This window comes from Anser cygnoides, chromosome 1, assembly GCF_040182565.1.
Source record: "Anser cygnoides isolate HZ-2024a breed goose chromosome 1, Taihu_goose_T2T_genome, whole genome shotgun sequence".
Taxonomy (NCBI): Eukaryota; Metazoa; Chordata; class Aves; order Anseriformes; family Anatidae; genus Anser; species Anser cygnoides.
This window is the reverse complement of record NC_089873.1, coordinates 1,856,829-1,871,540: the sequence shown is the minus strand read 5'-3', so window position 1 is coordinate 1,871,540 and position 14,712 is coordinate 1,856,829. Positions and strand designations below refer to the sequence as shown.

The window sequence follows — 14,712 nt, the reverse complement described above, 5'->3', positions numbered from 1 at the left end:
CCTCGTTGAACGTGCTCCAGACATGGAAACGTTTATTTGTGTTGAGTTGTGTGCTCGTGGTGTATCACCTGGTGACATTAAGTTTACGTCTCTCTACTGAGAAGTCCGCTTTGATTTTTCATGGCGATGCGTCCCGAGAAGTCTACTTTTGATTTTTCTCTGAGAAAAATCGCTGAGAAGTCTACGTTTGAGCTTCAGCGAGACACTTGGCCGACCGGTGCCTCCTGAACGCCGCACGGGAGCTTCGTTTCCCCTAACTCCGGTCACCTAAAAGCCAGTTGCTTAAATCTGAGCCTCACCCAGGGTTCTTGTGGAGTCATGCAGAAGGAGAGGCGCCCCCCGGGGCACGGCCACGGCAGCTTAAAATGCCTGGCCGGAGGTGTCAGCCCCTGCGGGAGTGACAGGGGAGCCTGGGCGGCCGCCTCCCATCGGGGGCTGACAGATGAGATGAAGCCTGGCCGCGCACACAGCAGGCAGAGGGGAGCCGAGGTTCGGCATGCGGCGGTGGCGTGCTTATATTCCTGTTGCTGCTTTTTGGTTGCGAGGATTATCTTGCGGCCCGCCGTCGGTGCGAGAAGCCGCGCGCGGCCCGCAGGGCTGATTGACAAGAGCCCGGTGCACGAAACCTGGCAGCTCACGAGCTGGGGCTGCGACGGCTGCGCCATCTGCCCTTCTGCTGGAGACAGCCCTGCAGCAGCCAGAGCCCCTTTGCATGGCTGCTGACAAGCAAAATATTTTGTCGGCAGCTGCACTGCTTCTCCCTAAAGTCCTCCCCCCCCTGCTTAAGCATTTACATCATAGCTCTGGAAAGGAGAGCGCAAATAGCTCCGTGATGCGGGCAGACGGACTTCACGCAGCGTGTGCTTCATCATGCAGCGGGAGGCGTTTGTTCTGTCGGGAGCCCTCCTTCGGCCTTCATGAAGAGGAATGCAAGGTTTCTCTTTCTAATGACAGATTCTTGCTTTAATCCCCTCTGACGTGCTTGCAAGCGAGAACACCTGCGTGCAGAGCCAGAGCTCTTTGTGCGGCTCTGTCCCCGCGTGCCACGTGGAGGAGAAGCTGCTCTTGCCCATGCTCTGAGGCCGGGAAGGTGTCGGTGCTGAGGGCTGCAGAGCTGCCGGCTCCCTCCCGTGCCTTTTAAGAGCCATGCCACGCTGCTCCTGTGCTCCCAGCTTAGTTGTGGCAGCGTGGGCTCTTGTGGGGTGTTGCCATCAGTTCCTCGCCGCTTTTGTGTGCGCCTTTAGGGGTGACCTTAGGCCGTGGCTGCAGGTGGCTTGAACAGGCGCAGAGCGTTGTCTCGGCGCGCCAGCTCGCAAAGCAGACCAAAGGTTTTCCTTGCCAGGCTCGTGATTGCTATCTCCGCTGGGCCAACGCAAATGTTTGCACGGTCACCTTGTAAACTCGAGCGTTGCAACAGCGCTCTGACAAATAATCATCACAAAAGGCTTATTGTGAAGCATTTCCATTTCGGTGCCCCGCTGATGGTGCGCTGCAGCACGTCAATCCCACCAGAGGGGTCTTTGCAAATGCCCCCACGTGCTGCGCGTGAGCGTCGAAGTGATCTCAGCAGCTGGAAAATGGTTGGGGTGGGACTTCGGGGGGAGAGGAGACCTGGCCGTGTGCTGCCAGGTCCAGTTTTCCTTCTCCCGCAGAAAAGTCGGGCCGCCAGCCGTAGCGACAGCGCTGGGAGCTTGGCGTTCGCGGGCTTTGACGGGGAGCAGACACGCGGCTGGGGCGGGAAGTCTGGAGGCAGGCTGGAAGGAAGATGCTTGGGTCATAAGGGAAGTCTGTGGTGAAAAGATAGCACTCCGCTCCTCAGATGAAACCAGGCTCTGCTGCGTTGGCCGTGGAGAGCCTGTGATTGTGCAGCTCGGCGGAGGTCAGACGTGTGATTATTTCAGGATATCAGCGCCCGGGTAATCTCGGCGCTTATCTGCTCGCGTTCAGCGCTGCCATTGATTGCTTCTTCAGACAAATAGCTGCAGTAATCCGCTGCGAGCTGCAAGGAGCAAACGCTTCCAAAATGGAAAACCAGGCTTCCCCTGCAGTCTGCACTGAACTTCATAAAACCACTTACGAATTAAATGTTCTTTGTATAGCTCGAACCTGCCCGGAGTGTGTCTGGAGGCGCTTCCTTTAGGGGCTGTTCCAGCATAAAAGAACGAAATGATAGCTATTCCAGAGCGTCTGACAAAGTACAAGGAGTTCTCAGCTGAGCAGTAGCGGGGCTCGGTCCCGTCCAAGATGGCTCGAAGGGGCTCCGACCGCTGCCGCGCTCGCTGCCGGCCCTGCGTGTCTGAGAGCTGCTAGAGTTACTAATTGCACCGGTGTTGCGAAGCGCGACGCTGCTGCTGCCAGCAAGTTTATTGCAGCTTACTGAAAGCACATTTCCAGAGAGCGAGCCCGTCGTCGTGCTTTTGCTCCCCGTGTAATTGGGGCTGCGCATACCCCGCTTCCCTTTGCGCGCCGCTGGCAGCGGGAGCACTGACGAGGCAGCGTTAACGATGGAGGGGCAGGCCGCAAACTTGAACTCCACGCGGAGTTCGTCGGCACCATTTTCCTCGCGGCCATTGAAGTAGGGAGTTCTTCTGCCCGGCTTTTAGACATTTAAAATGTCTCTCAATAGGTTTTTCTCCAAGTAAGGCTTTCACCCTGGAGCTTTTCAAGATAAGGAACCGTGACAAGCAGTGCTGTAAGCGCCCTTACTCAGCGTTTGTTTGCACAGTGCTTGGGAGGCCTCTCGTGCTGGCCAAGGCCTCTGGATATTGTTGAAGTGGAAATATTAACTATATTAAGTTGGAAATCCTGAGGCTTTTTTTTTTTTTCCCCCCTACAGAAAAGCTTTACATTAACATTCAAAAGGCTCTTTGTGGAGCTTTCTGTTCTTGTCGTTCAAAATGGGGTTCAGCAGCGGGGCTGGCTTGTTTGGAAAGAGGCTTTTAACCTGGTGCTGCAGCGTTCACCATCTTAGTACTTAACTGGCACAAGTGGTTTATATTTAAGAACAGCTTGCACTGAAAACACAGCAAAAAAAAAAAAAAGGGGAGTTGGAAGTCAGAGGGGAAGGAAACACACAACTGCTGCCCAGTCTGAAGAATGTATTTTGGAACTTCAGAAAGTGAAGAGAACTGCCAGATCAAAGCGTTTCTGCAGTTTCCTGGATAAGTCATCAAAAATAAGTCGAAAAAGAGCGCAGGCTGTCGAATGATGCTGACTAGGCTGTGCGGATTTACAGTAACAAGGCAGAGAAACGTCTCAAATAGCACTAATGGGAAGTCGCCCTAACCTGATGAGTGAGGCTCTTCTGTGCTTTGTCCTCTGCTCTGACTAATGGCCATCCATTCCAGCGTGCCCTGGGTGGATGTCTTTTGTCTTTTCTTGTTTACCCCTAAAACCTCATTTATTCTTCCTCAAAAACTTAAGCAAAAGTCAAAACAAGAAAATCTGTTTCTGCATAAGGCAAACAATAAAAAGACGTCCAAGAAGCCACACGGTGTAAACTGTTTGACGGAAACGTTGGCTTTTTGATAAAGTGATTTAAGACTAGGTGTTTTTCTCACTGCTGTTTACCTCTCCCTTCCGAACTTGAAGCAGGATGGAGCTCTGAAGGGAACCAGCAACCACGAAATGAAATTCTGCGGACAAATTCAACTGCGTGCCTGCTGCCCTTGCTGCTGCATCCACGCGGGGCTGTGCCAGTGAGAGGCTCCCGGTGTTTATTCAAGGAAGGCGGCAAACAATGACTGTTTCCTGAGCCTGGCTTCGCTGTGAAACAATGGAAGCCTGCCCGCTCGCCTTTATCAAAATGTTATCTACTAAATCACCCAAACTTCCTCTATTAAGATTATTGGGGCCTCATCTCCTTCCCTGCTATGTCGCCAAACAGGTTTGGGGCTCCGGAGTTTCCAGCAAGAAGCTGGTTTCCTAAATCTGTTTGCAGGCCAGCTTGAGAATATTATAAATTGCACACGCTCTTTTTTTTTTCAGTTTAGAAATATTTCATAACCTCTTTATGGACCACCAACATGGCAGTCTTGATTTTAGCAGGCTGTGGAAAGATTTACTCTTGGCACGACGGCAGTATCATCGCTTGCTGGTAAGCAGCCTGGAACATTCATTTCTCAAAGCAAACAGAGGGTACCAAAACAGAATTGTTTGTTCTTTCTGTACAGTCTCAATGCTCTTGCCCCTCCCCTGCTTTTGGCCCGGAGAGGTTTTCTTTGCCAACGTGTTGCCGCAATGTTTTACATCTAGAAAATTATTTTCGGCTGTTCGCGCAATCTTCTTCGTAGCCCCGAAGTTCTTCATTGCTGAAAGGCGTTAGCTAGCTACAATTAACTCTTTCTGCTTGCCTGAGTCCTGGTGAGATAAGGACCCAGCCTTTTTCCTTGTCTCTCTGCTCTTCCTGTCATAAACAAGAAAATGACTCTGGAGATGGTCTATCAAGAAGAATCTTTTTTTTTTTTTAAGAAACCCAGGAAATGACAGAGCCCGACTTCAGGCTTCGTTTGGGTGACACAGCAGGAATTTCTGTGGATGTCCCTGCAACAGGGCTGTTGCAACAGCTTTGCTGTAAACACAGCAATTAACTACATCCAAGTGTTGGCACCGGCGCAGTGCTTTATTCTGCTGTCTTCAGGAGCTAAAACATTACATCCCGGCCACTCTGCGCTTCTTCCAATTAATCACGCAGTGTTTTGAGCAATGCCCAACAGCGCGGAGCTCCGTCACGCAGCCCTGCTTCTTTTCACGTTGCGTAGTGCGATGCGCTAGGTGAAACTTCCAGGCCCTCTCCTGCGGTCATCACCGACCTTTCTCTGACCAGAATCATCCTCGCGTTGTTGAGAGACCTTGCGAGGGATGCCCGGCTGAGCGCTGCAGGCGCGAGTCGTCTGTTTGCACATCGTACATGCGGGCTACGGTTGGCTCTGCGCTCCTGGAGAGCTTTGCAGGCCGTAGCAATAAGCTCCGGGCAGATCCGGAGGACAAAATGGAGCAATTTTCTGCCAACGGCCATCGCGATCGTCTCTGCCCCAGTGGGTACCTCATCGAGGCTTGGATAGCAAGCAGTGACTGGGGAGGGGGTGCCGCGACGATGCGTGATGAGGCTTTGGAGGCCACTTTCCTAAAGGACTTTGTTCCTAAATGTCTCTTCCCCACTTCACACAAGGTCTGCCACCCTCGATGTCTTTCCGCATGCCATTCTGGACAGTTCTTGGCAGATGGCAGCTCCCTGTTTGGCCAAAGACTTGCCAAGGAAGGGGATTCAGTAAGGGCTCTTAGCACCACAAAAGGTTCCTATCAACAAAAGATAGTTGGGAAGTGGCTGTGATACCAACAAATGAGGGAATTCCTGCCCCCACACCATCAGAGGTGTTGGCAGCACATGGGAAGAAGCAGTTTCTGATTTCCACTTTGCCCCCTTCTCTTGATTGAGTCCTCTTAGTGGACGTTGGAGATGTTAACACCCGGCTGATCGTCCCCGCAGGCTGGCTTTTGGAAGGTGCTGTCAGGCAGATTCCCAAGAGACCCTGAGAAAATCCTGATCCAAGGGCAGTGGGGAGGCCAGGGTGCATCTTGCACAGTCAGCCTGGTGATTCCTACCCCAGCTCGAGCAGAGGCGGGAAACGAAATGCTGCGTAGATAGGCAGCCCAGTGAGGCACGCTGCCTTATAACGTGCAGGCCAAAACAAAACACTGCTTCGGATTAAAATCCTATTTAACGGCTCTCTAATTGAAATGAGATGTGTTGGACAGTAACTGGAAATCTGCAGCGATCGTTAAACCCACGAGGACACGATGATTGTACAGAATACCTTTAAATCTGAGCTTTCTTGAAAAGGCGTACTTGATTAAACCCCGTAAAATCCCTTCGGGCTGGAAATTGAATGCAGGGACACGGACGGGCCAAACTGTCCCGCTTGTCCCCAGCGGCAGCTCCGTGCCGGCGGCCCCTCTGTCACCCGCAGGGCAGCAGCAGCAGCCCCCATCCCTACTGGGATGACGGTCTGAAGCCTCGCGTGGCTTCCAGGCCGCCATTTGGCTACCTCTGCTGCCGGAGATCGAGATCCGTGGAATAAACTCGTGCTCCTGCTTCTCAGCTAGAAAGCTGCCGCCTTCGACTGAGCCTGGTGGCTCTGTCTGGCCGCGCAGGGCACGGTTTGCGGACCATTAATTAGCTCTCCGCTTTTCTAGCTGCAGCCGAGGAAGGTTTAATCAAACTCATAAATTTTGGTCTGGGCAGCTCAGCAGGTTGGGATTAAACAGCGAGGATTTTTCTTTCTCGTGAGAGAAAAACTCGCTTTTAAACTCTAGTTTAAATTTCAAAGAAATCCAATGCTCCTTCCCAGGTTTTTTTCTCCCCGAGCGGTATGTACTCTTATAAATCCCAAAGAATGTTCCCTTCTAGAGGATTCTTCTCCATCCGGCGTCCTAGTATGCAGCTCTTGGAAATGCCACTTTCCTTTCTGGAGCGCTCTCACAGACAAAGCGATTATGTTAAAAGGTTTTGGCTGATCCGAAGGTACCGAAAGCGGTGCGGTCTGAGGAATATTTTCCTCTGGGTTTATGTAAATTGTAATTTGTGCATGTGGCGTTTTGAAACAGCTTATTTTTTTATATATTCCAGGTATTTTATGTATCTATATATTTAGATATTTGTGGCATATGTAGTATTCTAACCACTCTGAATGTTCCAGCTTCCAGATTTTCCACTGTAGCTGCTGCTCACTTAGCGTTTTCACCTCTCACGTTGCCGCTGCCTCGCACGAACCCTTGGCACGGGCGAAATGCTCCCTCAGCAGGTCCCGAGGGGACATCGGCCTCCCCAGAAGCCGCGGGGACGTGTTTGTCGCTCCTGTTCCACGCCACCTCCTCAGGCAGCCCCACAGCTCTCACTCCCCATCCGGATCAAAGTACAGCATTGTCTGCTGACCTCTGCTCCAGCCTGTTAGGGCCAGCAGCCCCGTTCCTTCACCCCAAACAGGGAGGGAAGAGAGGAGGAGGCCCTTCTTGCACGTAGAGGTTTCATCATCGTGGTTCCAGGTGCCTGATAGAGGTTTGGGGTCGTCTCAAGAAACTAAATGTGCTGCCTTCCCGGGGGCAGGAGCACAGAACCAGCTCGGGCGTTCACCACTTGGTTAGATGCCTTCTCAGAAAGTACCATACGGCGTCGCTTGGATTAACAGGAGTATCCTAAGCAAAGGGTCAGCACAGAAGCTCGCTTCTGGAGGGGGGGGGAAAGTGCTAAAAATCTCACCCGTGTAACGTCCATAGCGTACAGCTGCTGCATAAAATATTTGCCTCGTCACCAAAAGCATCCTGTACTCTTTCACGTCTTTCTTGGAGTAAGATGTACTTCACGAAACATTTATCTTGGTGCTCTGCATCGGCTGGTAGGAGCGCAAAAGTATTTTCTGGGTGGTTGACTTATTTTTTCCAAATACCAATCCGGAACACCGCACCCTGCACAAACCTTTTACAGACAAATGCTTTTTCTCTCCTGATACGGAAAGTTGCTGACGTGAAGCGCTACTAATACTCCGTGAGATGAATTTCCAGCAATGCTGGTGTGTAAGTCCTCTGAAACTCGGAAGGATTTGCATTCCTATATTATTTCCAGGTTTTTGAAAATCCTGGGGGATCTCTGAACAAAGAAGAAAGGTGCAGCTGGCGGGGAGATGCCTTTTCTGTCTGATTTTTTGACAGCAGAGGGGAAATCTTCCCCCTGGTTTGGTGATGCAGCTGGCTGCCTTTGAAAAAAAAACCCTGTGGCCCATTTGGTACTAAAATTCTACATGCAGAAACCCAATGACAGACAAAAATGTTTCTCCACGCTAGGGCCAGAATAAGCTTTAAAAAATTGTTGCTGGAAACATACCTTAAGTCCACCAGACAGTGAAAGCTGGAACGTAACTTGTTTGCTTAACTCCGTGCTAGCACAATAAATGACTTGCATAAGGCAATTCGTTTACCATTGTTCAAAGAGCAAGGATTATACAAACGCTCTATTGTATGTATTACTTTCTGGTGGTTTGACTTTCTTGGATCGAGAGGGACTTAATGAAAGACCACAACTCAATTCCTGCTTGTGATTTTATGGGAAACTACAAGGCTGCATTGTCGAAGGTGCAGTTTGTTGCTTCCTTTCATTTCAGCTTCATTAACCTTGGAAGATGAGGTCACGATACGATTAGTTTTTATTATTATTATTATTTTTTATCCTTCCTCTTGGTCAGATTTAAAATAATTGGCAGATTTGTGGTCGAAGAGAGAGATTCTTCCTGACCAGCCTGTAGGGCCCGGCAGGGAGGGTTCTGCCTGCCTTTGTTGCACAGTGCTGCTTACTGTAATAAAATGGGATTTTTGGTCTACCACCTGCAATCGTCCCAGGGAATACTGGCAACCCTTTGGTCTCTCCTTCCCAAATACTGCTACATCATTGTCTTCAAGACTTCTGGGCTAGGAGCTGAAGGCCTACAATACCATTGAAGCTGTGGAGAACAGGTGTAGGTTATCAATTAATACAGCACCCCTATACGTCATTTACCTTAATCCTTTTTTCTACCCGCAGGTATCCTCTGAGACGAGGCAGCTCTTTCACGTTTCTGACTCCAGGACCACACTGGGACTTCACCCTGGTGAGTAAACTCCTGGTGGTGCTTGTGACAAAAGCAGGAATAGGAACGTGGAGGTCCCACTGCTTGGAGGGGCAGGAAAATCAGCCCATTCCTCTCGCTCCCTGGCTAGGCAGATACTTCCTAAGCCACTGAGGCTGTACCTGGAGGGTACTTTTTGCACACAGGGATTAAGAGAAGACAGGATATCCTGGACGCTGTGATTGTGATTTCTTCATAGACCTCTTACTTTCTGATGTGCTTCAGCAGTCCTGCTAACTAAGCTGGCACTGCAATAGCGAGATGTAAAGCATGGTATAAAAGGAAACCCTTTTTTTTCCTTAAATACAGCAATCTGTATTTTATTGGTATAGAGACTACCCAGAACATATGTGTGGCCTTAGTGCTGAAAGCCTTGGACTCTTCTCTCCATCCCGTAACAGGCATCAAGAAGGGAGGTGGTTCACATCTTGCTCCAGCCTCTGGTGCTGGTAGAGAACCTTCACTGGATTTCTGTTCTTAAATGCTTCATCACGAAGTCTGTCTTCTGAGGATTTGGAGGCGATTACTCAGCTGAAGGAGGTGCTGGGTGTATAAATGTTGGCCTATCTTAAAGCTCATTTTCATGAGCAGCCTAAGCTGACCTGACCCCGCTGCCCTTGGAAGCGGTGATCCCATCATCAGCCAGCGAGACTGATGTGGCTGAAAAACTTGCTTTACCAAAAGGAAAACAAAGTGTTTGGGATGAGCTGAGCCGGCTGACCGCACGAGCTGTATGGATGCCAGCGCCGGCACAAGGAAGGGCGTGAGAACGTCTGGGGGTGGGGAAAAGGACAGGAGCACCTTTTATGAAGGAAATCCCGTCTAAAATCAGCTGGAGCTTCTTGTGAGAGCGTGCGTTGGGACAGGCTCTTCGCTGCCTGTGCCTCGAAGGGCAGTCATGTGCAGATTTGAGGCTGCACGAACACCGGTCCGGTGTGGGAGGGGATAAAACAAAACCGTAAGCGCTTGTAGATGTGTTTTGCCTAATTTTAGAAACTTTCATCTGGTGACTACAGCTACATTGGACTTACACGTTCGAATATTACAAAGCCCTAGAAATTATATTATTTAAAACTTGAAAACTCTGTGCTCTATCAGCAAAGCCATCTATGGCCAAAGCGCTGTATTTCGGCAGCAGCCCGTGGGCAAGCCAGAAGTGTACCTTTCCTGGTGTTATTTCTCCCATGTGCGTTGCACAAGAGGCTTTTTTTCCCCCTGATAACCAACTACTCGCGTGCCAGTCACAAACAGCAGCTCTTCGTGCCGTAGTTTGTGCAGCTTTTCAGCCCAAAGCCTGTAAGCCCTGGCCTGAGTCTCAGGGATAGTGGGTAACGGGGCAAATATCCTTTCAGGTTGGTTTAAAGAGGACCGGTGCCCGTTCTGTGCACAGTCCTAAGAAAAGACGAGCACAGTTTGGGTTCAAACATCCTCAGGATGGCTTCTGACTGGGAGCAAGGTTACTCCTGGTCGCTTTCCTTTCTTCCTCTCCGTTAAGAAGGATGTGTTTATGAGAAACAGGCGCTTGATCGTTGTTGATTTAACAGTCGCGATGCTGTTTTGGTGCTTTCTGACTTCAGGTGAGCAAGAAGCGGCAAAAAAAACCAGACTGACTCCTAACCAAAAAAAATTTCCTGCTTTCATGCAAAAGCCCTTAATATGCGTAAGGAAAACTAGCTGACGGGAACTGCTTGCAAACCGAAATCCAAGCTCCTGGAGCTTTAATCGGAGCCCTTGAAATGTAATTAACATCCACATTCATGGCGTTGTTTAGGTCTCCTAAAGTAAGTCACAAAATATTTAGATTCCCCCTCCTGCTTAGCATTTTTTATGTTTCTCCTTTACAATACCTCTTTGAGAGCTTAAAATCAGGTCTCACGGTTTTTACAGTTTAATAACTTTCCTAGAAGTAACTTTTTCCACATGACTGGAGTTTCGTGAGGAGGTTAACGTGCCACATCGCTGATTGTGACCGTCTCAAAAACGCGAGCGAACGGCACCGTAGCGCTTTCTTTTCTGTCGTGTGGCTTTAAACGCCCAGGTCTGAGCAGTCTGAAGAGGCAGTTTTCCTGGAATCTGTTTCTGTTCTGGCACCACGCAGGAATGATACAGCTGGCTCTGTACTCAAACGTCTACGTTCTTGTATGAAACTATATTGGGCAAAGGAAATGGGGTCCAGCCAATGCAATACTTATTGCATAAGTCTAGCCAGTTTAAAAACAAAACTTTGGCCTCCCTTTCGTGTCTGGGCTTTGGTCTGGAGCTTTATGGTAAAGATGTTAATATCCTTGCCTGCATAAGGAACGAATAATATTCCGACCAGAAAGGCGTGGTGTCTTTGTCTTTATTGCAAGCTCCCTTCTGTTAAATAGATGCTAATATCCTCGCCTTACATATGGGAAAAATAATCTGCAGACCAAAAAGGTGTGGTTACAGCAGTCTTTTATTGTAGGGTTTGGTAAATAACCAACTCTGAATGTTTTACTAAGCCTGAAAAACAAATGTCTGCGTTTGCATATGTTCTCAAGCCTGCCAAAGGTCTGTTCAAAAAGCGGGGAGTGTGCTGGGCCATTAATGCAGTGACAGTGCTAAAATTTGGTCAGACAGAATGCCTAACGTGCGAGTTTTTTTCCTCGGTAGTTAGCAAAGGGACTCAGTGACATGACAGGGGCACTGTCCTGTCTTCTCAGGTACAAACCAGAAACGCTGCTTGAAGTCATCGGAGGACTTTGAAATTGAATCCACTTCTTTTAGCTCGTTTGATCGGTTAGGAAAAAAAATCACAAAAACACAAAATATAAGAAATTAGTGAGTGAGCTTCTGTATCTCAGCATTACACGTGTTAATTTAATAGTTAAATGGTGGAGTTAGCATAACGTGGACGGGTGAGAAGACTCCTTGGAGCCTAAAAATGCTCGATATGAAAGGACGAGCAAACAAGAGAACAGGTTTCTGAAGCCCTCCAGGGAGGCTGGACATCCCCTCAACAGCATCAGACTTTCAAAGGAGCTATGTAAACTCGGCTGGTCAGCGCTTAAAAATAATTTGAATGCTTGTATTCAAACATTTTAAACACACTTACAATGATGACAAACCTCTACTAAAGCTGAAACTTTCAAGTTATATGAATAGATTAATAAATTCTAAGAAAAGAGGAATTGCTTCTGACAGAAAGTCAAGCTGCTGGGCTAGCAGAGCACAAAAAAAAGAATTTTTTTTCAGTTTTCAGAATAGGCTTGTGTTAGTAGTTCCCTCTGCAGCTGCAGAGAGGTGGTTCTTCCCATTTCAATGGGAATGGTTCAGTGGTTAGTCTGTTAAACAAGCGAACAACGTGCAGGCCAATACAAAAACACAAAATAGTTTGTTTTCTTTTTCCTCTGTTCTTAGTGAAGTGGAAGAAGATGGACTCTGCTCCTTCCCTAGTTTTGAACAACAAGGGTCAGGCACAGGACGAAAATCGAGTGCTTGTTTCATGGGTGACCAATTTATGCTCGTGACCCGTGTTTTTTTCCAGGCTGGTACTGTCCAACAGGATGAGCCCACGCTTAGTTTTCCATTATCTGGGTAATGCAAAAATAACGTAGAAGCCCAGATAGCACAGAAATAGTGGGAGGTATCAGGAAGCTCCGTGCCGATCATTGTTCCACTGACTTTTGCTCTTCTTCGGAAAGGAAAATAGCTGAGAGCTGCCCTGCCAAAAGCCTCATCTTTCCTCCACAAACACATGTATTCTTTGAGCCTGTTGCCTTCCTAGCAGGGATGCCTCAGCCACAGCTGCCTGCTGGCCATGTCCACAGCAGGTGATACTTTAAATAAGTGACCAAAGTGCCCTCACATAGGTGCATGCAGCTGTATAACCCAGTGCGAAACTGCTTTCTGCTGGCACTGCCTCCAGGGGAAATCTGTGGACCCCTCACTCACGAATGCCAGCCAGGCTGGGGATCAAACATGACGAGAATTAAATACGGTATCTGCTGGTGTCCCCTTAGAGGCATGAAGTCCTATGGGTCACCGTGTCTGACCCCCTCGGTACCTAACTCCTTCAAAAAGCCCAGCTTTAGTGCTGGATTGCTGACCTGAGAAACCATAACGGTCTAAATGAACCTCGAATCATTTCACAGTGGTTAACTGCCACGTTCTGCCTTCTTACTGAGGTTTCCTACTTAAGACTTCACTCACAGTCGCAATTATGGGAGTGCAGAGAAACAAACGTAGCATATAAGTATAATCACATGACAAACCTCACAAAATAGCATAAACGTGCTATGCGTTTATTGTCAACCTTTAGATTTTTTGAGTTATTTGCTGGAATAAAGTTTTAAAAACGTCTCTAGACCACTTTGTAAAACACAGCCTTCTTTCAGGTTGCAAATCAAGTGCACAGCTATAACTTGGTTTCGTTTCTTACAGAAAAGGAAGCGCCGAGAGAAGGACGATGATGTGGTCAGTCTCTGCAGCCTTGACTTTAAGGTAACGAAAACATTTTGCTCTACGGTATTGTGCAAGCATCCCCTCGGTGAGCTGCGGTGGCTTACCCAGGGGAACGGCGTACTTTGTGTGTTTGCATTTCCCCGTCAGCAGCAGAGCCGCGTACAGCTGTGTTTGCTCTCGGATACACCTCTGGGGTGGGCTGAGTCCTGCTTGGGATATCCATAACGCTGCTTGTGATCCCCTGTTTCAATCATTTGAATCCCAAATGCGCCACAGTTGTGGTGTTGTGTGAAACGAATGCGCGTAACCTGCACTTGGCAAAAAAAAAAAAAAGTAAGCATTTTCAAGCCGTGGGGAGCAAAACCGTGCAAAGCCCCCTTCAAATGCACTTCATTGTTTTGCAAACAAGCTGGACAGGCTGGGCGGTAAATTGTTCTTAAGGCTGCGGATTAAAGGGACTTAAAAAATTGAGGGTGGGGAGTTGCAGAGCTGTATCTTGGGAAAAGATACGAGCTGGGTTTTCTGAACGGGACTCTGCTTCCCGCTCTCCAACTGGCCCGAAGATCTCGCTGTCAGACACTTCTCTGAAGAGGGGAACGAGATAAATTGTTTGGGGTTTTTCCCCCTAGGAAGTCGCTATTGAGTTGAGAGTTAACAAGTGGCTTTTACAGTTTATTAGGCTGGGTTTAAAAGTAATTTGCTAGTGGGGAATTTCCTGTTTGACCTAATGACCAGCGCATCCTCTGTTTGTTGCCACTTACTCTGCGTTTGTGCATTATTTATGAGCCTCGCTTAGCCTGGCTACTGCTGGATGCTTGCCGTCACCGATTGTCCTGTCCAGCAGGCTAACTCTGGGCTTTGACCTCTCTAAACCAGATCTCCTGCTCCAGATAAGGCCATCCCTGTGATTTCCTAGCAGGGGAGGGAAAAGGGCAAAAAGGATTCTCTGCCGAGGGCTGTGTGACACAGCAGTGCTGGTGCCTCCGCGCTGACTGTGTTGTGGGGCTTGTTTCCTTTCTGAGGTCTTTCTGGTTTTCTGATGCAGATGGGAGTGTTATGGCTAGGAAAGCTGCCCTCGGGGAAGAGGATTTTCTTTTCTTTTTCTCTTCTTTTTAACTGGGCTAAGTTGGGTGTTGAACAAAATTGCATGGACTAGGGTTTCTCCCACAAAGCAATCGCTTCTAAGGCAAAACTGAAATATCGACAGTAACATGTTTACCCGCTTTTTAAGAGTTTTAACTGGAATCTTCCAAGGAAAAAGGGAAATCCCTAGGCAATACAGCCAAAGTTCAGACTGCAGCTTTTGTTTAAGCTGACTTTTTACCTTGTTCTTTTGAAAGGGTCAGGCTCTCTGGGATATTTGATAGTGAGGCACACCCACCAAACATACTCCAGTAGCCTTGTTGAAAGACATTAACAGTACTGATTGGGTTGTAATTTGTAGGCTTTTTGATAACAACCCTCAAGGTTATTTAAAAAAATTAAACACAATGCAATCAACTATTTATAGTCACATTTTCAAAACATATCACCAGCACTTCAGAGTCTCATCACACACTAATGCTGCAGAGATTATTTTGCTCTGTCTAGATTGGATGAGGGTGAATCAACAGGCTAAAATTTAGCT

The 14,712-nt window shown here is 48.4% G+C and overlaps 1 protein-coding gene across 4 annotated transcripts in view; it reads left to right on the top strand.

Annotated features, from left to right (window-relative positions):
• NET1 (neuroepithelial cell transforming 1) overlaps positions 1 to 14,712 on the top strand; it is a 49,980-nt gene that overhangs the window by 17,581 nt on the left and 17,687 nt on the right. For 2 of the 4 annotated variants that reach the window (XM_048062588.2, XM_013185451.3), the window contains exons 2-3: positions 8,573 to 8,639; positions 13,065 to 13,124. In XM_048062588.2, coding sequence (XP_047918545.1) covers positions 8,573 to 8,639; positions 13,065 to 13,124 — 127 coding nt within the window. Of the gene's footprint in view, positions 1 to 902; positions 935 to 7,128; positions 7,206 to 8,572; positions 8,640 to 13,064; positions 13,125 to 14,712 lie in introns of those variants that run through there. The other 2 variants (XM_048062590.1, XM_048062589.1) reach the window with 2 other exon arrangements.